This window comes from Panicum hallii, chromosome 6 (assembly GCF_002211085.1).
Source record: "Panicum hallii strain FIL2 chromosome 6, PHallii_v3.1, whole genome shotgun sequence".
Lineage (NCBI taxonomy): Eukaryota > Viridiplantae > Streptophyta > Magnoliopsida > Poales > Poaceae > Panicum > Panicum hallii.
In genome coordinates this window covers 40485727-40508626 of record NC_038047.1, presented here as the reverse complement: position 1 = coordinate 40508626, position 22900 = coordinate 40485727, and the positions used below count along the sequence as shown (strand labels likewise).

Here is a 22900-nt window from a genome sequence, read left to right as displayed (position 1 = left end):
CCGTGCGCCGCCGTTGCGTGGGCGCGGAACGGGCCCGCGGGCGTCGGTCGTCTGGCCAGCACGTCTGCGGCCATGTTGTCTGTTCCGTCTCACCTCTCTCTCGTCCGGCCATTGGACACTGGCGGATGATCCACGGAAGCGACCTCCATTCTCGTACGAGGATAAATGAACGAGGTTACGGGGAAAAGGATCGAGGTGTTCGTGCCTGGTTCGGTCGGTGTACGCAATTGCGACACCGCTGGGTGCCGCTGCGTCCAGCACTTCTTTTCTCTGCTGGAGATTTTCACTTTTACCAACTTCCCATGCCACTTCACAGCCGATCGTTGCCTAATCGGAAGGCGATCAAATTCCGGCACACGTTGCACGTTGGAATGCCATGATGGTTTTGTTAATCCGGTGAGAACTGAATTCCGGTAACGATCGACTCCAAAGCTCAAACGGAACAGGCTCCTCTTAAGTGGCGTGACACAAGGAAACACATGAAAAGATGACTACACCAAGGTTTTTCCTCCTAAAAATACCTTCACCAAGACGAGACTCCAATAAATGTTCTTTAATTCGTGTGAAAAAAAAAACGGATCACATATTTCCCCAAACAAAAGGATCAGAATCACTTGCAATTGAAACGCCATAATACTCGATGTGTCAGCGCCAACGTTTTTCTCCAGGAAAGATCCGGAAACACTTCGATCATGACATGCACTTGCCTGGGACCCACTCGTCAGCCGGTGGGTCCCGCGGGCATAATGGCGGGTACTGCCACAGTTTCCCGCGATTCCTCTCCCGCGGAAAAGCACCTGCCCCTCCGTACCCCGCACACCGCCGCGGCGCAGCACCCCGCGAAAAGCATCTATCTGATCGACGGCCGCGGCCCGGCCGGTCAGACCCATCGGACGGCCGGGACCGCGCGTCCGCACGGAGAACCGAGCCCACAGGGGGCCCCCGTGGGAACCCATTCCTTTCTTGCCTCTCCCCCTCTGCCCTGCCGTAGTACCGCGCCGGCGCAGCGTAAGCTATCCGTTACTTGCCCCGTCTTCCTGCCTCGCACCCAAGTCGCGCGCGCGCCTTTTGCACCTCGCCCCCTCCACAAGTCGTCTAATTATTCCCCGGGTGCGTGCGCGGACCGGGAACGGATACCGCCGGGCTCCTTCCCTGCCGCCTGCCTGCCTCTCCGTCACTTCCAAAGACCAGACACAGACCAGGTGGAGAAACCCGAACCGGAGAAGAGGAGGGGAAAAAATTGGAAACCCTCGGGGTGTAAATTGCAGCGGATTCGCGCGGGTGAGGTGGGGATCGGGGCGCGGATCCGGCGGGTGGGAGCGGCGGGGGCGAGATCTATGCGCGGAGGAGGGGGAGGAGGAGGAGGAGGAGCGGGGTGAGGAGGAGGTGGGTGGGGGGAGCCAATGGAGGAGGAGGAGGCGGGGTCGCCCTCGGCGGCGGCCGTGGTGCTGGTGCTAGTGGCGCTCCTGGTGGCGCCGGGGCTGGCGCTGCTGGCGCGGAGCCGGTGGCGCCGGGCCGCGGCGCGGAGGGAGGAGGTGCGGCGCCTCGCGCGGCTCGCGGCCGAGGAGTCCGAGCTGGCGGAGCGGGAGTCCGTGCTCGCCTACTACTCCGAGCTCTTCCCGGGCGTGGTGCACGCCGCGGAGGTGCCCGAGGCGCCGGTGTGGGGGCCGACCCCGGTGGTGGCTCCCGCGCAGGAGGACGTGGAGGCGCAGCCGCAGCCGCAGCCGCCGGCGGGGGCGAAGGGGGTCTGCGCGGTGTGCTTCAGGCCCACCACGTTCAGGTGCAAGCAGTGCAAGGCCGTCAAGTACTGGTGAGTGGGCTGATGCCCTTGCTCCTTGGTCCTGATTCCATACCGGGTCTGTTTAATTTCTTCCAGTGATTGGGGAATTGTGGGGGGATAGTCCGTGATTTGTGCAGTTTTGGGTGGGGTTGTCCTGTATTCGGTACAAAATTGGGGTGTCGGTAGCATGTGATTGGCCGGTAATTCCACAAACTCTAGACTCTGCAGTACCTTGGTTTAGGGCGTCGCTAACCCTCCACTTAGTCCTTATGTATGTTTTTAATTGTGACGCATTAATCTTGGGCGCATGTACAGCATTGATCTACTCGGATTTCGTTGAACTTTGGTAATGAGTTGGTCAGCTATTGTATTAACCTTAAGTTATCTAGGACCCCTTATGGCTTGTTCCTTGCAAAATCAACTGTTTGTTTCAGATCCCTGAATCCATGCCTCTGCCTCTCAGAGTGTGTTCGAGTGTGTGTTGGTTTTGATAAATTTAGGCCACGGAATGTCGTATGTTATCAGCCATCTTAGTGACTCTGTATGTTGTTTTGATGAGCATGGTATTATTTCCATGCCTCCGTGTTACCAGTTCCATGGACAATACTGTCATTGATCTGGTGCAAGGATATACGGTATAGAAGGGACAAATGCGCTACAGGGTGTCAACATCTGTAGATATATTTAAGTATGTGCAAGAAAATGGTTGAAAATTTGTATGCATACTGAAATTTGCATAAACCTATCTCTTCCATTTTAGTTCCTTACATCTAAGTAAACGAAATGTGCAAGTGCGTTTGCACAGGCGTGGACATATGATGCGGTACTACTGGAGAACAGCAGCAGATCTGTGCGTTTATGACAATATCAATCAGTGGTCAAACTCATGTTCAGGGACCATGCCAGAAAAAAAATTGCCCCAAACATCGCTGATTTGTGATAGTAGAAAGCACCATGCATGACACACTTGTTTGATGGTGATAAATGCACAGTTATAAGGTGTGAGATGCCAGTATGCTATAGATCCATAGTGCATCTGCTTGTCCTTAAGTTTACATGATATATTGTTTAATTCATTTTGTTAATCCTTTGTTTAACTATTTATTTGCATGCGTGCATCTCCTGCAGAATAGAGCAGTATGACACTCATCGTTTCCTTAAATCATCAAATGGTAGCATTGGACATTTTGGAAATAAAACAAGAAGGCGGAATAGAGCAGTATGGCACTCATCGCTTCCTTAAATCATCAAAATGGTAGCATTGGACATCTTGGAAATAAAACAAGAAGGGGAAGGGTAAAGGGGCATGCCCCATGCAGAAATGGCATGCGTTCATTTCTGATGCTGTGCTGGGTGTTTGACACTTAGCATCATAGTATGATTACTGGTTGAGATAAAATGCTTGGTGGATTGGATGTGTCTTGCCTTTTTGGGGAAAGTTTTGCACGGGCATATGTGATTTAGCATGTTTGAATTCCTAAACGATGCTGAATTATTGTGTGTGTGTTTACAACATCAACAACTTTCTTAGTTGCTCAACATTATTGACACCTTCCTTTTTGCAGTTCCTTCAAATGCCAGATAGCCCACTGGCGACAAGGTCACAAAGATGAATGTCATCCACCTAAGCCCCTTGATGAAGGAAAAGTTGAACAGGAAAGAGCTGCTGAAGAGAATGTGCCAGCTGGTGTAAAGCCAGTTGCTGAAACAAACAAACCAGTTGCTGTTGGATCTGAAACTTCTGATGCAAACCATAGCTTGAAGAGTTTGAATGGTGATGGTAAACACATGCATTTAGAAGATGTATGTACCAGCACAGAGGTTCCTGGAGGTCATCAGTCCAATGGCACAGTCCAAATTCCTCAAAATGTTCCAGTATCTGTTGACAGTAGTAAGGTGGCATCAAATACTGAACATGCAAATTTTGTTGAAGATGGTCCTTCGAGCAAGGACTTCAATGAGGAGTTGCCATGTAAGTCTCAAACTACTGCACCAAATGTAAGTGGCCAGAGCAGTTCTTTCAATGAAAAATCCTTTAATCATTCCAAGGAACATCATAAAGCTCGGAATGCCAGTGTCGTTGAGGATTTTTCTCAGGCAAGTCATAACAGAAAACTTGAAGATAGTAGCAATCTTGGAGCTGCTGCATCTGCTGCCTTGGAGCCCAAAAGTTCTAGGACTCCTATTAGTGTGGAACTTGAGAGGTCCAAAACAAAACCTGTTGGGAATGACAACATTCAAAGCACAAAGCCTGTGCCATCTGCATTGACTGTCGACAAAGCTACTTCCATTCATGGAGGATGTTCTGTGATACCTATTCCATCTAAAGTTGCTGACAATCATTTTGATAGAAGTTTTAAACCTTCAGAGAGACCAGGTTCAACAGCAAATAACCTCACAACAACTCTGAAGAAAATTGTCAGCAAGCAAACCGCACCAAAAGTTGTGAGGCATTATCCATCAGAATCGGTAAAATAACTGAATATCTCTTTGTAATTAGCATCTTATTTTCTCTCATCTATTGCTAATGGTTCTTTTTTGTGCCAGACGCTTTTTCCATATGAACTTTTTGTGAAGCTCTACGACAAGGTTGAGTTGCACCCTTTTGGTCTTCATAACCTTGGCAACAGGTAAGCAGTGAATTGCTTTCAAATAGTATGAGTAGGAAGGTTAACTGGCATGCATACATGGTTTATCAATAAGGTTATCCTTTTTTTTGTCTGGCATTTGTAATACCTCAAGTGAATGCTCCCAAAATATTTGTATTTTACTTCCATTAAAACCTTCTTTGTGCATAGAAGGTGTCACTTTTAGGTGGATTGCATGGGCCAATATATTAGCACTGAACTTGTACCTTTCCGTTGCATAGAGCTTAGGGGCTAAGTTGCTGTTTTGGCTGGACTTATTTTTTACTGTGTTTTTGTTGTTCACTTTGCCTACCCTGTGTCTTCTTTTGCAGTTGCTATGCGAATGCTGTTCTTCAGTGCTTGATGTTTACTCGACCACTTACAACATATCTTTTGGAAGGGCTTCATTCAAAAAACTGTAATTCTCCACTACAATGTTTGTTATGCCGCTTCCTTTTTTTTACTCTTCACTTGAGTATTTTACATATATACCTCATGTGCTGTAGGTTCCAAAAGGGAATGGTGCTTCATGTGTGAATTTGAAAAACTCATTGTGGAGGGCAAACGGCGCAAGACTTCTTTGTCACCAACTGGGATACTCTCTCATTTGCATGACATTGGCAGTAGCTTTGGTCCTGGTAAACAAGAAGATGCTCATGAATTTCTTAGGTAAGGCAGCAGTATTTTACTATATTTTTTTTTGTCCATCAACAATTGACACTTGAATCTGAAGCAGTTCATAATCATACAGAAGCTATGTGCAGAAAAGTGTGGAAAAGTTGAATATATAGGTTTCATGATTATTTAATTGTTAATTTGAATCTAATTGTGGTTATGCCATATACCGATTATTATGGGTAAGCGGAAGGGGAAAAATTGTGCTTTACATCTGGTTGGGCTATTTTACTACCTGTGGATGAGCTCTTTTGCCATAGCAGATTGTTTAGATGTCCTTCCACGGAGGCTGAATTTGTTACACAAAAGCACACTAGTTTACAGTTAGGATGTCTTGATTTGATTTTTTTTTTTTGAAAAGAGATCAACTCAGCTTTTCTTGAAAGCAATAATGTTCGAATCTTGATTTGATTTTCCTTATCCTGTTTGAACCAAATGCAAGTTGTGATACCATTCGGTGCTTGTTTTGAACTCATATTCCCCAACTGGTTGCCTATTCACACTTTGGAGTTGCTATGCCTATCAGGACTTAGAGAACTTGATATTAGTAATGGATCCCACAGTGATTTATTTTGTTACTTTTTTTAGACCACTTTCTTTGGGGTTGCAAGTGACCCACAGGATAGTGACAAACTTAGTTGATCTTAAGCTACCTCATTCAAGTGCAAGAGTTATTCGATAGGACAAAAATGCCTTAATTCTTATATATGAATGGCATTACTTTTACTTCTATTGAAAGCATAGCACCTGGTCTTTTTACAGGTATGCAATTGATGCTATGCAATCCGTATGCATGAAAGAAGCTAGAAAAGGAGGTTCCCTTCGTTCAGCAGAAGAAACTACACTTGTGCAATTGATATTTGGGGGCTATCTGCGATCTAAGGTTTTATTTACATAAATCTTTTTTTTTTGTTTTGATATATATTCAGTTACCTTAGACTAGTTATATAGTGAACTTTTTTGTACACCCTTTCTGATTATTCCTTCCTCTTTCTTATTTCATAGATAAAGTGCTCAAAGTGTCATACTACTTCTGAGCAATGTGAGCGTATGTTGGATCTTACTGTTGAAATAGATGGTGACATCAGTTCACTCGATGAGGCTCTTGTGCGATTTACATCCACAGAAGTATTGGATGGAGAAAATAGATATCACTGCAGCAGGTTCTTACGTCACTTGATATTTTCTTTTTATCACTTAGTTTGTGCCTAACTGTGTTCATTACATTGGTCATCTTTTATCTGGGAGACCATAATCTTCGGCTATTATTGAATCTAAATAAAACTAAGGAAGCACTCCAACATTGCCTCTTAATTTTGAAAAGAACAGATAGTCAGCTGCATAACATTTTGTTCTGGTTACTAATGTGGTTAGAGATTTTCATCGTTATGTCATTGAAGGACAATTACATCCGCATGGGTCATCATACCCAACTGCATGGCAACCATTTTTGGATATTGAAAATGATGTCCTTTTCAGTGTCTTGGAAAAAGAGAAAAAGATTGGTTTTCTTAGGGCTATCTATCATGGCATTCTTAGATTATTTCACTATTCTAGTATTTATTGTATTAATGCTTGCTTCACGTCTAGTCACTTGTATGTAGCTTCAATTATTCTTTTGCCAAGTCCTGATTCTCGTAGCTCTACTCGTACCTTTTCAGATGCAAATCCTACGAGCGTGCTAAAAAGAAGTTGACAGTAGAAGAAGCACCAAATGTTCTGACAATTGCACTGAAAAGATATCAGGTACATGCCATTTGATAGTTACTTATTGAAAGTTATAGATGAACACCCTTCTAGGAAAAGAGGGGACACGTGCATCTAGACTACTGAAATGTTCATAGTTTCATGTATTGTTAGGAATTGAGTTTTGTTGAGATCTACTAAACATCCCTTTTATATGTGCAGTCTGGCAAGTTTGGGAAGATTAGCAAAGCCATCAGATTTCCGGAGACCCTGAACATGGCTCGCTATATGAACTCCGATACTGATGACAGACTGCCTGTTTACAGCCTCTATGCGGTGGTTGTCCATCATGATGTCATGAATGCTGCCTTCTCTGGTCATTATGTATGTTATGTCAAAGATACACAAGGAAAGTGGTTCAAGGCAGATGACAGTCAGGTATGCTTCTCATTATCCGGTTCCCATAAGCTTCTGTATTTCATTGACAGGCCCTGAATGCTGCCTTCTCTGTTCCAATAAGTGGTCAAACTATTTGAAAAGGTTATTTTGGGATCCAAAATTCAAGGATTTAGTACAAACATGAACTAAATCCTGAAAGTTCCTAGACTCATTCTTTCCTTCCAAACAGGCCCTTGGTGTTTTTCGTTGACAATAAATGAAATTATATTCGTTACTGGAAATATGGAATAATGGTCATACTATGCATATTATTAGGAAATAGCGAGGATAATTTTATATGTTTGTAAAAGAATTGTAAACGTATTATAAGTCAAAACTTGACAGTCACTGAACTGACTGTGCCTCAAGCGACCTCTACTGGGTTATCATCAAAGAGAATCAGTTGTTTTGATATGCTTTTCTTAATCGCTGATGTTGTATGCAGGTGAAACCTGTATCTGTGGACAATGTTATGTCAAAATGTGCGTATATGCTGCTGTATGCAAGGTGAATACCAGGATTCTCTTATTTTAATTGCATATGCTAGCACTTGTCCTGCACATGCCAGTGAGGGCTTTTATCAGGATATCTAAGTCTTGTTCTAATTAAATCAGGTGTTCACCAAGGGTGCCAAGCTCTGTGCGGCAAGCAATGATGGTTCAAGACCCGACACGTCCGAAGAAGGCCAAGCCGAAGATAGTTCCAGGAGGGACACCATGGCTAGGAGGTTCCTTCAGCGGACATCAAGGTGGTCACCCACATAAAGACCACACTGCAGATGACCTTACCCATACATTTGATGAATACGGAGATGCACCTTATCCGCCGGCAGAATCTCCAAGTCCGAGCGAGAGCTCGTCGCTCTTCAGCAACTCTGATGCTGGGTCGCACAGCACTGTCAGCACAGATAGTAGCGACAGCACAAGGAACTCAACAAGCACCGAGGAGTATGAGTACCTGTTTGGTACCTCAGATCAAATGTACCCAGGAGGCCCCATGGGAACACCTGTGGAGAACGACTACCTGACGTATTCCCGTTCGAGGTCCAGCTTGAATACCAGCTCGTCAGGTCGGGTGGCGGACGACGCCGAGAGGTTTGCCGAGCACAGGCCTCAGGGTGGTGGTGCCGGAGGGGGTTGGGTTGTGAGCGACGAGAGCCCGTCCTTGTTGTATACTGACAGAAGTAGACATCAGTCGAGCAGTAAGTTAACAGACCAGTATAGGCTGTTAGATAGGAGCGGACATGACCCTGGAGAAACCAGGGGCAGCGTTTTATTGAGAAGATCGGCTAGGGACAGGACCGCCCAAACATTTTATTGATGTGGAGGGGTTTGGGCTGTGTAGAGGAATAATATGATGTAGCCTGTAATATTATCTCGTTGCAATGTGTAAAAAAGAGGAGGAATGTGGTAGCCATAAAAGTGAAATCCTAACCCTAACTTGATAACTTCCGATGAACTTGGTAACAAACCTTGCATTTGCATTTCCATCCATTGGATCGACATGAATAGATCAACAACGCAAGGTTTAAACAAACACAAACACAAGCTCAGAAATGCAGGACCTGTCAACGTTGAAGCGGATGGCGTGTCACGCTGCACGATCGCAAGTACAACTTTGACAGGCACAGCATAGAGATCTCTCCTTGAATGACACGGGTGGGGTGGGTAGATACAAATGCAGGGCGACGCGAGGCTTCAGATTCGTTGTCCTGCAGCCGGATTGATTGCATGCGCCAAAGTGATGGCCAAGCCAGGACCAGTCTATCGGATAAGGTGATCAGTTGGGGGTTGGGGCCTGTCTGGAGTCTGGACATCTGGTTGGCCTAATGCATCACATGCTTGTTGATAGCGCCCGTCGCTATTACGGCGAGTAGCATGGATAGGATTGGCTCAGATGTGTGTTTTTTGGGTATGAAAACGTGGCTCAGCTATTGCATGAGTAGTTCTGTTTCTTTCTTTTTCTCCCATGAATGTGATGAACAGTCGCCTTGTGATTTGATTGGAGTGAGAAATCTCTGCTATGCCTCAAGAACTAAATTATCTTCGGCGAAAAATCCCCATAAAACCCTACATTATTAATGTGTTCCAAACAAGTTCTTGGAGTCTTCTTGCTAGATTTCACCTTTGAAAATATGCTGATTTCCTAACCGTTAGACCTCCGCTTGACGTTTTGAGTGAGTAGCAACTAGCAGAAAACCATAGCCGCCTCCATTGACCATTGGTAGTCGCTGCCAGCCAGCACATACACTTCTTGCACGTCCTTTCCCGTGAAACTTCGTATACAGGGTTCACCAAGCAGGACAAACATACAATCGCTAGCTCAAACTGGTTGGATGCATGCAGGGGTGGTAACGGATCGCAGCTCTAGTATTCTCTTCACAATTTAATTTAATTTTTATGTACATTTAGTTTAAAATTGAATAAAATTAGAGTCCGACCCTTTTAGAGCCCAGCCATTAGATTATTCAGCCACCTCTACCTGCACGGGAGTTACGGGAGAGTACTCGCTGGAGATTGGAGAAGATGATCACATCACAAATCGCGTCATGGATCATCACGATGCCAAGAAATGGGTCATCAGATAAATAACACAATTATTTACAAGCGAAGTCTATCAAACCTTGTATGCTGGGGCTGATCATGCCGTGTTTCGTGAAAGAAAAAAGGTACTACCGGATATAGCTTAAATAAAGTGTCAACTGGTTAGCCGAAAAGTACACATTTGTCTCAGCGGAGTGCTGGACATTTTGAATTTGGATCGCTGCCTCCTCACCTCTGTCTCGTTGCCCGACCTGATGCTCGCCGCGCAAACATGCAACGGCGGCGGCCAGTGGGGCATGTGCTTCTTCGGCAGGCGACACGCGCGGTCTCGGCCGTCCGGTCCCCCGTGCCCACGCCGGTCGCGCGTCGCTGGCGATCGCCGTGGCCCGTGGCTACCTTACCTCGCTTGGCGTACCGTCAAAGGATGCGGCGGCGCCACCGGCCGGGCCGGCCGGTGGTTGGGCCCCGATCAGTCCGGAGCGACAGATCCGCCTCCGCTCCGCGCGCGCTGCGCTTTTCGGCCAGTTTCCACTCGCCCCAAGCAACCTACACCTCACCGACCGGAACACACCGGCAGTCTGACACACGCAGCCGCGCGCACACCAGCATGGACGCATGGCGTCTGTGTACTTGGCAACAGTGTATCCAGCCGCCACCCACCACCGCCGGTCTCCGTCCATACTACTATACTAGCTAGGGCAAAAGAGGCAAGCCATGAGAACGAGTGAGATGTCAAAAGATTGGAAAAAATGAAAGCAGCAGGGCCCAGTCGCAGTCCCGTGTCATCCATCATTCGCGCCCGGATCCGGTGGCCAATCCTGTCTGTCCCTGCGGCTCATCCCCTACCCTTGCTTATATCTCGCCGACCGGCTCAAAAGTCCAAAAGAAACCCGTGCTCCGTCTCCCAGCTGCCCCGCCATGCGCGTGCCATGGAAAGGCGCCGAGGACCCCTCCTCCTACTATTACTACCACGACGCAGCCACCATTCTTGCCCTTACACCCCGAGCTAGCTGCTAGCTACTCTCAAACATCTCACCGTCGCGCGCCTCGCTGTCGTGTCGTTTGCCCCGGCGGCAAGCATGGACCGGGAGGGGCTTTACGGAGGCCGTGGCGACGGCAGTCTCGTGGGCCAAGCTGACTTCGCACGGCCGCAGCAGCAGCGGCAGATGGAGTGCTTCTCTGACGAGGCGAACAGCCGGGACGGCGAGGCGGAGGCGAACAACGGCGGCGGCCCGCAGGAGGCGGCGACCTCGGGGGGAGGAGGAGGCGACGCGGCGAGCGTGGAGACGGGGAAGCGGAGGCGGGGGCGGCCGCCGGGGTCCAAGAACAAGCCGAAGCCGCCGCCGGTGGTGACGCGGGACGTGGAGCCCGCGGCGGCCATGCGGCCACACGTGCTCGAGGTCCCCGCCGGCGGGGACGTCGCCCGCGCGCTCGCGGGCTTCGCGCGCCGCCGCGGCCTCGGGATCTGCGTGCTCGCGGGGACGGGCGCCGTCGCCGACGTGCCGCTCCGCCACCCGTTGCCGCCGCCCCCCGGCGCGGCCCCGGACGGCGCGGCCGTCGTCTTCCGCGGCCGGTACGAGATCCTCTCCATCTCGGCCACGTTCCTGGCCCCGTCCATGTCAGCGGCGGTGCCCCGCGCTGTCAGGGACCTCTCGGTGTCGCTCGCCGGCCCGCACGGCCAGATCGTGGGGGGCGCCGTGGCGGGGCCCCTCGTCGCCGCCACCACCGTCGTCGTCCTGGCCGCCGCGTTCACCGACCTTACCTTCCACCGGCTCCCCCTCGAGGACGATGCGTCGGCGTCCGCCTCCGGCAGCGCCGAAGCCGACGAACACCGTGGGCATCACCAGCCGCAGGACGCGAGCGGGCTGCGCCCGCACCTGCTCAGCGTGGCTCCGGCGACTCAGGCGGTTCCCTTGTACGGTCGCCAGTCCCAGGAGGTGTGGCCGGCGGCGGCAAGCGCACAGCGCCCACGGCCGCCGTATCAATAACGAACTCCGAGCCTCCGACGACGATGCTTTTCCTGACATCGGACGTCGCTTCTTATACGGTCAATGGCGCTCGATCTATTTCTTCATAGTTACACATCTGATTATTTCCGTCTAATTCGTCTCGAGACATTTGATAGTCTGGCCAGTGTTAGGGTTTAATATCGGAAACATTGATGCTTCAGCCTTCAGATGCTCCAGCTGGACAGCTAGTTGTTACCACTACTTTGTTAGGATTCAGCATTCCTGTTTGCATAAAAACATATTTGATGCCAATGGCGAGATCGAAGCATGCAAATAGTCTGTGTCATTTGCTCCCTCTCGTTAGGACCTTTGCCAACAATTACTTCATTAATTTTTATTTATATGCATTTCATTAATCTTTTATTTACATGCTACATACAAAAATATACTCTTTAGAACATATTTTGGGTACACATCTAATGGTATTATTTTTTTTACATAACATTATGTATGTGTGTGAATATATATATATAGAGAGAGAGAGTAATTATTGGTTCAAGGCGTGTTGTATGTATGTAACGAAATAAATTTTATAATTTCAAACTGAAAGAGTATCTGTTGGTGGTCCCACAGTCGTCACTGCGTGCAGTGGGCGGGTTAGGATTTGAGGAGAGGAAAATCTGGGTGTGACTCTATTAGCAGTGTTTCATGGCACAGCAATGATGATCAAGAACTAGGTAACTGTGCCAGATGCATGCCAGATAGATTTCATGGTGATGAAACTCCTCTCACATCCTATAAAACTCTTCTTCTCTTCTCTCTCCTAATCATATTAGCAAAATTGATGATGTGGTATAGAATTTAATGCCATGAAACTTTTCATGGAACTTCCACTGGTACTGGCCTTACGTGTAGCATTGCTAGTCCGCTAGAGCCATGGTCCATAGGCGACTGGAAGATGATAGACATTATCCGGAACAAGGGAAGCAAAGAAATAGCTAGACACCATCAAATAAGGTTGGTGGTGATCGTTATAGAATTATTGTCAAGAGCCATCATTATTAGAGATAAGGGGAAGTGGACGAGTGAAAGTGCTCTAAATCTTATGGAATACTCCATCCATTTTGAAAATATAGATTATTTTAATTTCTCTAGGTTTGTATATAAATTTTGCTACGTACCTAGATATATATTATATCTGGATACATAGTAAATATACTGTGAATTTTAAAAAATTAAAACGATCTATATTTTAAAATGGAATATTTTAAAACGGAAGGAGTAGTTGTGATTATTTTGCACCTCAATCATTTGTCATGACACTTGATTTCTATGGCATTTAATTATGTATCCTTTTCTCCTCCAGATGTCCCTTATATCTCTGCCCCTACCCGTTTGTACGCCGCACTTCCGCCATAACAGATTATCTCGCCGAAGCATGCATCCATTTACCGAGACCTCGTCGTAGCCTTTTCCTGTTGCTCAGCCACCTCTTCCTCTTCCTATCGTATTATCCGTACGACCATACCCTTATTCCGCCTATCGGTCATCATTCCCGACCTCATCAACTACGGCATGATCACTTTGTTTCTACACTCACCACACTATCGTTTGACTACAATGCTGCTTTGACTCCTTGCTGGCCGCCATCGTTGTTCTGCTGGCCTCCACCAGATATTATACCCTCTTAATTTATTATACGTGAGCGGGTACCGTACCCGTCCTTGTAAATACTGTTTTACCCGTCATGAAAAATATTTTGTGTAGTAGTGTATGTGACCTCTTTCTTAGTCCAAACAGCTGCACGAAACATGACGTTTGTTTAACCCTAACCTTGACGAGTCGGGGAAATCGCAATATCTATTGCATGGACTAAGAGATAGAGGTTCAGAAAGAGTGACGGCTAGGTTATCTTAAAGAAACACGTTTGTTCATTGCGATAGATTGTAAATGCTCTTATTAGATTGTAATGGTTGAGTAGCTGGTTGATAATAAAGCTATCAACTGGCCTGTTAGCTGAAATCCGGCATCGCCTAAGGGTGTATTCGTTTCCTCCCCTCTAAAGTTTAGACCCGTCACATTAAAGAGAATCTTGCTATTTAGAAATATTAAATAAAATATGTTTGTAAAACTTTTTGCACAGATGGGTGCTAATTCGCGAGATAAATTTAATGAGCCTAATTAATCCATAATTTGCCACATTGATGCTACAGTAATCATCCGCTAATCATGGACTAATATACCTCATTAGATTCGTCTCGCGAATTAGCCCTACGATTCTGCAATTAGTTTTGTAATTAGACTTTATTTAACACTTCTAAATGATAAGATTCGTTTTGATGTGACATCTCTAAACTTTAGATCCTAGAAAACGAACACACCCTGCGTTGGAGTAGGGTGTACTGGCATCTTATCTATCTTTTACTCATCCACGTGGTTTGGACGCTGGCCAGTGCAAGTTGCTGCTGCGTACTTGCTGGGAACATTACTCTCACTGTGCCGATGAGACAGGCCTTGCCGTCCCTGCGAGCCCATCTTCGCGCCAGATGTGTGCGGATGTTGCCATGGGACAGCCCGGCCATGTCATGCATGGCGCGCGACAGGATAGGTGCATGAACGGTGAACCTGGGTTCCGGGAAGACCCCGTTGCCCGTTGGGCGGCGGGCAGACAAAGCAAGCTCGGGCTTCCCTCGGCTGGAAACCTCAGGCCCACGCCTGGGATCGATCGTCAGCCCCTCAGCCGTGGCGTAGCGCGACGGCGCGCACGTCGACCGGCAACTGTCTGTGGCATGCACCGCATGTCCGCATGCTCTCTTCTTCCATGTGCTACCCAGCAGGCGGCCAGGCCCAGCTCCTCTCTGGGCGCGGCATGCAGCTCTGCGTGCACCAGGCCGCCAGCATGCACTCCAGCGTTGCATCAGTGGGAGCGTGGCCACGCCGTGGCACCGGCGCGTCGGCGCGTGGTTGTCGACCGGCGGAACGGGGCCGATCCCAGCCAGGCCGGGAGGAGGCGCGCCGCCGAAGCAAGAGATCGCCGGGGTTATTCCGTCGGCGATGCCGCGCGACAGCGCCCAGCTTTCGGGAAAGCCCTGGGGTCCGGCCGACGGGACGGATCGCGATGTGGATGCCGATACGTTTGCTGTGCCGCTGCAGTAGAGCGTGCTTTCTCTGCTTTCCTCGAAGGGACGACGCTCTCGGCTGCCCGCCGGCCTGCTTTCGCTGCTTTTCTGGCAGGCGCTTCCTGTGTACTTGCGCCACCCTGGCCCCCCGGTACCTCCTTTGCTTGACGCGCTCGGCTCAACCTGCTGCCCGGATCAGTTCTCCAGCGTTGCTGCTCCACGCGTTCTCTCTTCGAATTTTCCTTTCTTTTCTTTTTTGATGGATGGAAGAATTTTTCTTTCCGTTGGAGATGAATCTCGCTTGGTTAGGGTGTGGGTGTTGGGCTTTTCAAGCTGTTTTTATTTTTGCAAAAGCCAAACTTTCACCGTAGCACAGATGAAAAAGCACCCCTCCCCTACTTTCAGTGGCTTTTGAGATAAAATTACCCACCTGCCACTAGTTACGAAGAAAACGGTTTGTTCTAATCTCCCCAACCCGTCTTCCGCCCCCGCCTCATCCCGCCCTATCCCACCCCCATCTCCTGTCCCCATCCCACCCGCTGCCCCGCCTCCCGCCCCACCCCGCTTGCCCCCCCCCCCGGCCCGCCCGCCCCGGCGCTGCCCCGCCCCGCCCGTCGCCGGCACTTCATGACTTGCTAGTTTCTACTAACGGATCGACCTCTATCAATAATGTTTCATCCATTGAGTCATTGGCGATGTTCTTATGGATTGTCGGAGGACCACAATCATTTTCACAAGCTGAAAATCATTTCACTCGGTCGCTTTGGACAGTTCACATGAAGTTTCATGAAATGTTTAAGTGCATGCGCAAGTTAGGTAAAGATAATATTATTCCGAGAGATCCTACTTTTTCTACATACCATGCAAGAGTGAGAGAGAACCGTTTTTTGCCATACTTCAAAGGTGCAATTGGAGCAATAAATAGTTCACATGTGAAAAGTGGTAGTGCCAGTGGACGAAGTGGTTAACCACACATGTCGTCACGAATATACATCTCAGAATATACTTTGACATGAGGTTTACCTTTGTTGACACGGATATACATCAAAAAGATACATTTACATACAAAATAGTGAACATATTGGGTTTGTACGAGTATTTTGGTATATAAACAGTCCCAGAGGTATTACAATTATTTCACCCATAACACACAGTTTCCCATAGCTTATAGTTGTTCTAACCAAACGGTCTTCTACTTTTTTCCACAGCAGATTTTTCGCAGCAGTTTTTTCACAGCCCACACTCAAAACAGCTTTTTTTTTTTTTTTAATCACGGTCCAACCAAAAACACCCCTAGCGTAGCGCCAAACAGTGGGCTGTATCATCAGCGCCAATATGGGCTTTAGTCGTCCCTCCCCGAAAATGCAAAAATGGGCTTCGCGTGGTATTAAGCACAACCAGCCTACAAGGAAGCACCTTAGACACGGCCTATTGAAGCCCAACCAAGGCGTCGTTGTTCCCGGCCCGTTTGAACCCACCAAAATACTCCGCCGCCTGCGACTCTGCCCACTACGCGTGATCCACCACCACACCCATTTCCTCGTGCGGTCGGAGCGCAGCGCAGCGGCGGCGGCAGCGGGAGAGGGGAGCCGGCGGAAGGGAGGAGGCAGCGGCGGGCCGGCGAAGATGAGCGGCAACGGCGCGAAGAAGGTGGCCGACATGGCGGTGAAGGCCGGCAAGGCGATCGACTGGGACGGCATGGCCAAGATGCTCGTCTCCGAGGAGGCGCGCAAGGAGTTCGCCACCCTCCGCCGCACCTTCGAGGACGTAAACCACCAGCTCCAGACCAAGTTCTCCCAGGTGCTCGATCCTGCTCTCTCCTTCCCCTGGCTGATCTGGCCTAGGGTTTCTAGATCTGGCGCCCATCTATTTCCTTCCCCTGATTGGATCCGATCCGTTTGAGTACTCGATGTAGAGACTGCGCCGCGCGGTAGGTAATGTCTAGTGGAGGCAATCCGATTCTTCTGAGATTTATTTTAACGCGGGGGCGTTTTATGTATGTTTTTTTGTGTGACCACCAGCGATCTCTTATTGATCTAACTTGGTTGGATATATTATTATATTTGTACGAAAGGGGACAGCCCCTTGATAGGCTGCTGCTATTCGAAATTGATCGACTGATATGCTACATTTCACTTAGAGGCCATTGTTAGTTTAGTTTTAGTATTGATCGTAATGAAAACAGGAGCCCTCCATGTCTTAGGATCCGGAAGGTTACGTTCTGTTCCTGATGAGAGAAAATATGGAGGAATTACATTTAAAGACTTAGGTTTCAGAGTAAATATCTCTTGTATTGATAGATGGGATCATTTTTGGCTTCATATGCGAACCAAGCATTGTCTCTTGGCCAGAAATGTCTGTTGCATCTTGTAAGTTGTGGGGTTTATTATTCAAACTGCAATTACATCTCCCTTGGTAGGCAGCAAGCTTCCTCTGAAATAGGATTAGTGAGGGGAAATTGAATGACCCTTTTCTGTCATGTTGGATGCTTACCTCATGTTCCATTGCTACATTATCTTGCAAGTTCCTGAAGTATCAAGACAGCCGCGACATGCATTGTCCCATGAACTTGTAGTACTGCATATTCCACAGATGTTAGTTTAAATCCTAGATCAATGTGTTTTCTAAGTTGTGTATGTGTTTTGTTGTTGCAGGAACCCCAACCGATTGATTGGGAGTACTACAGAAAAGGAATTGGATCTAAAGTGGTCGATATGTACAAAGAGGCTTATGAAAGTAAGTATCCTTGTACTGCGGAACTAAGTTCATTTTTAGAAATCTGAAAGGAGTGTTTTCTGGGTAACATTGAGGATATTATTAAGTAACTACCTTGCTCGGTTGATTTTTCGAGCTTCTTTCTAGTTACTGGGCAAGGGTTTATACTCATGAATACCTTATAAACCTTTGAAACTTACAAACCAATCTGCCAATGTGTTTCTGGTTTCAGTTCCTTCTGTTAGTCAGAACAATTGTTCCACTGTGTTTGAAGGATAAATTCATTGTATTTCCTTCCATTAGGCCCTGTTTGGATACTCCCCAACTAATGATTAGCTAGCTAATTGATAATAGTCTCCTGTGCTAGCTAAAGATTAGCTAATGTGTTTGGATCCACCAACTAGTTGCTAACTGTTAACATGAATAGACCATGCTACCCCTGTGTTAGGAAATTCAACAGAAGGTTTGGGGTAATATGGTCTTTTGACGTTTTTAGTTGGGATTAGCTGGGTTCAATCGACTAATGAAATAATACTATTTCAATGAGCTGAAACATCAAAGCTAGTCCATTAGCTGACCTGTTTGGATCCATAATAGCTAAATTTAGCTAGCTAACCATTAGCTGGAGGATCCAAACAGGGCCTTAGTGTTTCTATTGAATACTTGTGTTGCAATATGTTAGCATGTTTTTGCTGGAAGCTATGGACATGTAACACTATGTATCATATTGTTTTTTCACTTATAGTGGACCTTTGTCTACCTCAATTTCGTTGAAACTGATGCTGTGAAGTAGTTCTGAGTTATTGAAATACTTCTCTGGGTGATTGTCGGCCGAACAAATGTCCTTTTGGTTCATTATATACCTCACTCGCTGAGATAGAAATCTTGTAATAAATGCAGGCATCGAGATCCCCAAGTATGTTGACACCGTTACTCCCGAGTACAAGCCGAAGTTTGACGCTCTGGTCAGCAGCTACTGCTCTCACACTATTGTCTTTTCAAGTTTATTGCCTTATGAAAATTTTTGTTCTGTTCGTTGTGTCTTGAGTTGTCCTACCAGCATACTGATGTGCTTTTTGTTGCTCCTATATGTATGTTATCTGTAGGTTGTTGAACTGAAGGAGGCTGAGAAAGCGTCTCTGAAGGAGTCAGAAAGGATAGAGAAGGAAATTGCTGAACTCAGGGAAATGAAGGTGGGGACATTCTTTAGTGCTACTCATATAAGACCACTTTCCCTGAACTTTCGCATCTATTTGTCATTTTTAAGACGGCATGTTCATTCACTTCGATATCTTGTTTGGCGCGCAGAAAAAGATCAGCACAATGACAGTGGATGAATACTTTGAGAAGCACCCTGAAGTCAAGCAGAAGTTTGACGATGAAATCCGTAATGACAACTGGGGATATTGAAGAGCAGAACGGAACTCTTATCTGGCCATTTCCATGTCTGTGAAGAACCAATAATTTTTCCGTGCCCTGATATGTATAGGGGAAATCCACCATCTCAAATCTGGTGGTTTCCGTAACATGTGCATGGGGCTTGGTGGAATCCCTACACAATCGACTGTGTCAAGCTTTCCCGAAATTCCATCTAAACACATTTTGTTTGACCTCATCATTTTCTCGAGGATTGTCCGTTGTCTTATAAAGATTATATGTTGTGTCCTTAGCTCCTTTCTACTTGAATAAGAGGACTCTGCAGACTTTTTGCCTCCACTGGCCTTCAGTAACGTGTTAGTCTTTAGTCCGAACGCTTGCTGTTTGGTGCAAGTGTAACACTGATGCTGCCTAATGCCCATTTTAAACCTTTTTTTATGCTTCTGGTGTCGTCTTGGACATGAACCACCTTGAAACGTAATGGATATATTAATCTCAAATGTGGTGTGCTTATGAATGCTAAATATCCATGTGCTCCCTCCATTCTTACATACATAACACTATTAATTCTCTTTTCGTTCGTTTGACTTTTCATCTTTTCTATAAATATTTATGCAAATAGAAAAAACTCTATATGTCAAATCTAAAGTATATTTGACGATAGATGTGGTGGTACATATATTACTTTATTTAATTAATTGAGTCGGTCTCAAGTAAAAAGTCAGTGATATCATATATATTTAAAAACGGGTAGTAGTTAGTTTTGTTAAGAAAAAATCTATACTTTTGTAAATGCATCCTCTACATTTATTAATTTCCAGTGGAGCTATTGAAAAAAAAAATGAGAAGATAAAAATAACGGCCGTGTACAAGAGTAATTGAAGTCCGGGATTGGAGAAAGGATGGTCCCACCTGTCACTGACTCGGAAGCCGCGAGGTCCCACTGGCCCAGCGAGTAGCTCCGGCCGCTACACGGAACCGGTGCGTCGCGCACCCACGGTTTCCACCAAGCCACGCGCCCCGCGACATGGCGGCGGTGCGCGCATCCCCACGCCTCCGCTCCCTTCCCCTGCTGCTCTCCCAGCCAGACGCCGCCGCCGCCGCAGTCCAGCGTAGTTTCTCCTGCGCCAGCGCCTCCCCCTCCCCGGCGGCCGCCCGGGCCATGGCGTCCCCATCCTCGTCATCCGCGGCCCCCTCCCCGTACACGACGCTCGTGGGGCGCGTGAGCTGCGAGCGCGAGATCAAGCGCAGCAAGTTCATCGCCATCGCCGCTCCCGTCCCCAACGAGCGCGCCGCCATGGCCTTTCTCGACGAGGTGCTCCTCCCTCCCTCCGGCGTTTATCTTCTAGCGAGGTCATAATTCCTCATGTCCAGCTGCAGCAGAATCTGTGCCTCATCTTATAGTTAGCGTTGCAATTTCGCTGTAATTCCGGTAGCTGGTAACTAATGTGGAGCAATTCAAATACTAGAAATACTGCATCGAGGAATTCATTCATGCAACTCCCAACCAGTATTTCCACTAATCTGCACTGCAAACTTATCCATGCTACAAAGTACCGAACTATTTCTGTGATCCGTAACTCTGTTAACTTATCCACTTGGTTCTGTGTGATAGGTCAAGGATCCAAAAGCTACCCATAATTGCTGGGCATACAAGGTTTGTAGTCCCATCTAAAGCCTGCTATTCATGTATGTGTGTTCAACAGTGAACCAATCTTGTGCGAATTTGTGTTTAGCTGGGAGAGCAATTCCGTTACAACGATGATGGTGAGCCTTCTAGCACTGCTGGGAAGCCAATTTACTCTGCCATCATTTCTTCGGGCATTGATATGGTCATGGTGGTTGTCATTAGGTAATCATTTTGTAAGTAAAACACTCTATTCATATGTTCTTCAATCATGATTTACCCAATTGGCTTTAGTTATCAGTAACTGGTATCATCCATACAGTGTATGTTCCACCACATATTTTGATAGGATACACTTTCCATGTGATTATTCTTTACTTTACCTTTCTGTTTTAAACAACCTGAACAGATATTTTGGAGGCATAAAATTGGGTACTGGTGGGCTGGTCAGAGCTTATGGTGGGGTTGCTTCTGAATGCCTTAAAGATGCTCCTACTTGCCTTGTGAAACCAAAGGTGATCGATGTTTAATTATTTAGCATATTTGTTTTCTTGTTGCTTGTTACATGTTAGGTATAGTTCTTACATGGTGTGTATTTACATTCCAGGCTCGTGTTGGTATGGAGGTACCGTTTGATCTGTTGGGCACTGTCTATCATCAGGTAATTCTAATCATCTTGCTTTAAAGAACGTATAGCACAGATTATAAAACTGGATTTACCTACACTTTTCATATCCTTGATGGAAGCTTAGTCTATAACTGTTGTAAGCATGTCAAAGTGCATTTGTGGTGTCAGTGTAGTGATGCTAAGAAATTATCTTTAAAAATCTAGGTTAGTTTACCTAATATGCGCATCCACCTCTTATGTTCATGCAATGATATACAGAATACACTTCCAAAAAACAATATCCAGAATTGACTAGCTATACGTCTACTTATTTGATCTGCCATACAGTGTGTAGTTTTTGTACTTCCTGTTACTAGTGACCTGATTACAGCAACTTTGTGCCTCTTGCAGCAAGCTAGAAGTAGAAGGTTTCCTATGACCAGTAGTTTGGTTAAATATAAAAAGTATTCTTATTTTTTGTTTAAAGAGTCTAAACAATCAATATATACTTGCTATATCTTGTTTCTTAAAAATTGTTGAGCTGGTGTTCTTTTTTGGTACACTACTTTGGGACCCTAGCTGAGCAGAGTTGAATTCCTGATTGTCTATTTACATTCAGGCGCAGTTGGCCCGATCTACAACTGCATGAAGTTTTACTCTTAGTTTACAAAATCAATTGAGCGGAGTTATTTGTATTTTGACACCAAACTGACATCCTAGCTCCAGATTGTTTGAAAATGATTTCAATATTCTTACTTTGCTAATGCTAGCATATGGGGCTGGAATGTTTAAGCATCCAAGGTTCTGGAAGTTGATACTGGATTGATATGTGCCCCGTTGGGGGTGATAGTGATTTCTGGACTGTAAAGTAAAACAGGTTGAAACCTGACTGGTTATCAAAAAAAAATCAGCAAAGCTTAGTGAACCCATGGTCATGTGATCTAAATTCTAGGTTGCAAGAGCTAACGTTAATCCCTGGAGGTAGATGTTTTTCACGCACGCACGCACACACAGACACAGACTCACACAAAAATAAAAAAAAACTCTGTTGTCACACAAGTTCTGCTGCCTGTTGGCATATGGGCATCTGTTTAATCCTTATTCATTTGACATGCTTATGACTTCTTTTTTTATTTCTATGACTGAATTAAATCTTCAAACAGCTGCAGCATTTCCAAGCTGAAGATATTAAACAAGACTATGACACTGGCAAAGATGGTACTGTTATGGTCATGTTCAAAGTGGGATATGAAAAAATTGAGGATCTTGGAAATGCAGTGAATTCAGCTTGCAGCAGGAAAATAGAACTGTTTCTATAAATGGCAGGCAAGGATAAGGATTATTTTTCAGTTGCACTGGTGTAAGTTAGAATTGGTACAGCTTCTGCTAGTTGATTGTAAGTATGGAAACACTCAAATCCTCTGCACTTGCAAGCCAGCTCTTCATTCCCTCCTGCTTTGATACTCATTTCCCTTTTCTGGAATCTTCATGGCTTATTTTTCACCCAGCATGTAGGCATCAGAAATATTTGGTATCTTGTTTGAGCTAACAGCTAGACCATATTGAATTGCCCCAGTTTACACTGTATAGTCTTCTGTCTTTTAAATTTCACAATGTTAATAGATTTATGATCTTTGTTCCAGTTTTCCCTTTCCATGTTCTAGTAGTACTGTCATAGTAATCAGAATTTTTGCTGTACTATCTGCATGCTCTAGTGCTTTGAGGGTTTGCTCAAACACTTGATATCTAAGCCACTT

The 22900-nt window shown here is 46.3% G+C and overlaps 4 protein-coding genes across 5 annotated transcripts; all 4 read left to right on the top strand.

The window, feature by feature from the left end:
• The first annotated feature begins 1015 nt into the window (after positions 1-1015).
• On the top strand, positions 1016-8650 carry LOC112896843 (ubiquitin carboxyl-terminal hydrolase 17). The gene is made up of 11 exons (XM_025964968.1): positions 1016-1810; positions 3346-4249; positions 4328-4410; positions 4740-4825; positions 4914-5076; positions 5845-5965; positions 6088-6245; positions 6744-6828; positions 6991-7206; positions 7652-7713; positions 7821-8650. The coding sequence occupies exons 1-11, from the start codon at positions 1404-1406 to the stop codon at positions 8524-8526; spliced, it is 2991 nt and encodes a 996-aa protein (XP_025820753.1). The 5' UTR covers positions 1016-1403; the 3' UTR covers positions 8527-8650.
• A 1988-nt stretch (positions 8651-10638) lies between these two features.
• Positions 10639-12044, top strand: LOC112897671 (AT-hook motif nuclear-localized protein 28-like). The gene has a single exon (XM_025966021.1). It carries the CDS (start codon positions 10829-10831, stop codon positions 11735-11737), a length of 909 nt encoding a protein of 302 aa, XP_025821806.1. The 5' UTR covers positions 10639-10828; the 3' UTR covers positions 11738-12044.
• A 4272-nt stretch (positions 12045-16316) lies between these two features.
• LOC112897972 (ATP synthase subunit d, mitochondrial-like) lies at positions 16317-19348 on the top strand. Its single transcript, XM_025966379.1, has 5 exons — positions 16317-16617; positions 17472-17553; positions 18433-18497; positions 18639-18725; positions 18841-19348. Exons 1-5 carry the CDS (start codon positions 16444-16446, stop codon positions 18940-18942), a joined length of 510 nt encoding a protein of 169 aa, XP_025822164.1. The 5' UTR covers positions 16317-16443; the 3' UTR covers positions 18943-19348.
• Positions 19349-19860: 512 nt separating this feature from the next.
• LOC112897257 (IMPACT family member in pol 5'region) lies at positions 19861-22778 on the top strand. Of its 2 annotated transcripts, none has more exons than XM_025965523.1 (6): positions 19861-20224; positions 20525-20566; positions 20646-20761; positions 20946-21051; positions 21144-21197; positions 22313-22778. In XM_025965523.1, the coding sequence occupies exons 1-6, from the start codon at positions 19937-19939 to the stop codon at positions 22460-22462; spliced, it is 756 nt and encodes a 251-aa protein (XP_025821308.1). In that variant the 5' UTR covers positions 19861-19936; the 3' UTR covers positions 22463-22778. The 2 variants fall into 2 exon arrangements, with proteins under 2 accessions (XP_025821308.1, XP_025821307.1); XM_025965522.1 differs by having other exon boundaries at positions 19869-20224; positions 22307-22778.
• The last annotated feature ends 122 nt before the right edge of the window (positions 22779-22900 follow it).

Excerpts from the sequence above, each read along its gene's own strand:
- LOC112896843 (XM_025964968.1), top strand. The coding sequence starts at position 1,404 with ATGGAGGAGGAGGAGGCGGGGTCGCCCTCGGCGGCGGCCGTGGTGCTG. Across the intron at positions 5,966-6,087 it reads GGGGCTATCTGCGATCTAAG|ATAAAGTGCTCAAAGTGTCA; the intron begins GTTTTATTTACA and ends CTTATTTCATAG. Across the intron at positions 6,829-6,990 it reads TTGCACTGAAAAGATATCAG|TCTGGCAAGTTTGGGAAGAT; the intron begins GTACATGCCATT and ends TTATATGTGCAG.
- LOC112897671 (XM_025966021.1), top strand. The coding sequence starts at position 10,829 with ATGGACCGGGAGGGGCTTTACGGAGGCCGTGGCGACGGCAGTCTCGTG.
- LOC112897972 (XM_025966379.1), top strand. The coding sequence starts at position 16,444 with ATGAGCGGCAACGGCGCGAAGAAGGTGGCCGACATGGCGGTGAAGGCC. Across the intron at positions 17,554-18,432 it reads GTACAAAGAGGCTTATGAAA|GCATCGAGATCCCCAAGTAT; the intron begins GTAAGTATCCTT and ends TAATAAATGCAG. Across the intron at positions 18,498-18,638 it reads AGCCGAAGTTTGACGCTCTG|GTTGTTGAACTGAAGGAGGC; the intron begins GTCAGCAGCTAC and ends TGTTATCTGTAG.
- LOC112897257 (XM_025965522.1), top strand. The coding sequence starts at position 19,937 with ATGGCGGCGGTGCGCGCATCCCCACGCCTCCGCTCCCTTCCCCTGCTG. Across the intron at positions 20,567-20,645 it reads ATAATTGCTGGGCATACAAG|CTGGGAGAGCAATTCCGTTA; the intron begins GTTTGTAGTCCC and ends ATTTGTGTTTAG. Across the intron at positions 21,052-21,143 it reads CTTGCCTTGTGAAACCAAAG|GCTCGTGTTGGTATGGAGGT; the intron begins GTGATCGATGTT and ends TTTACATTCCAG.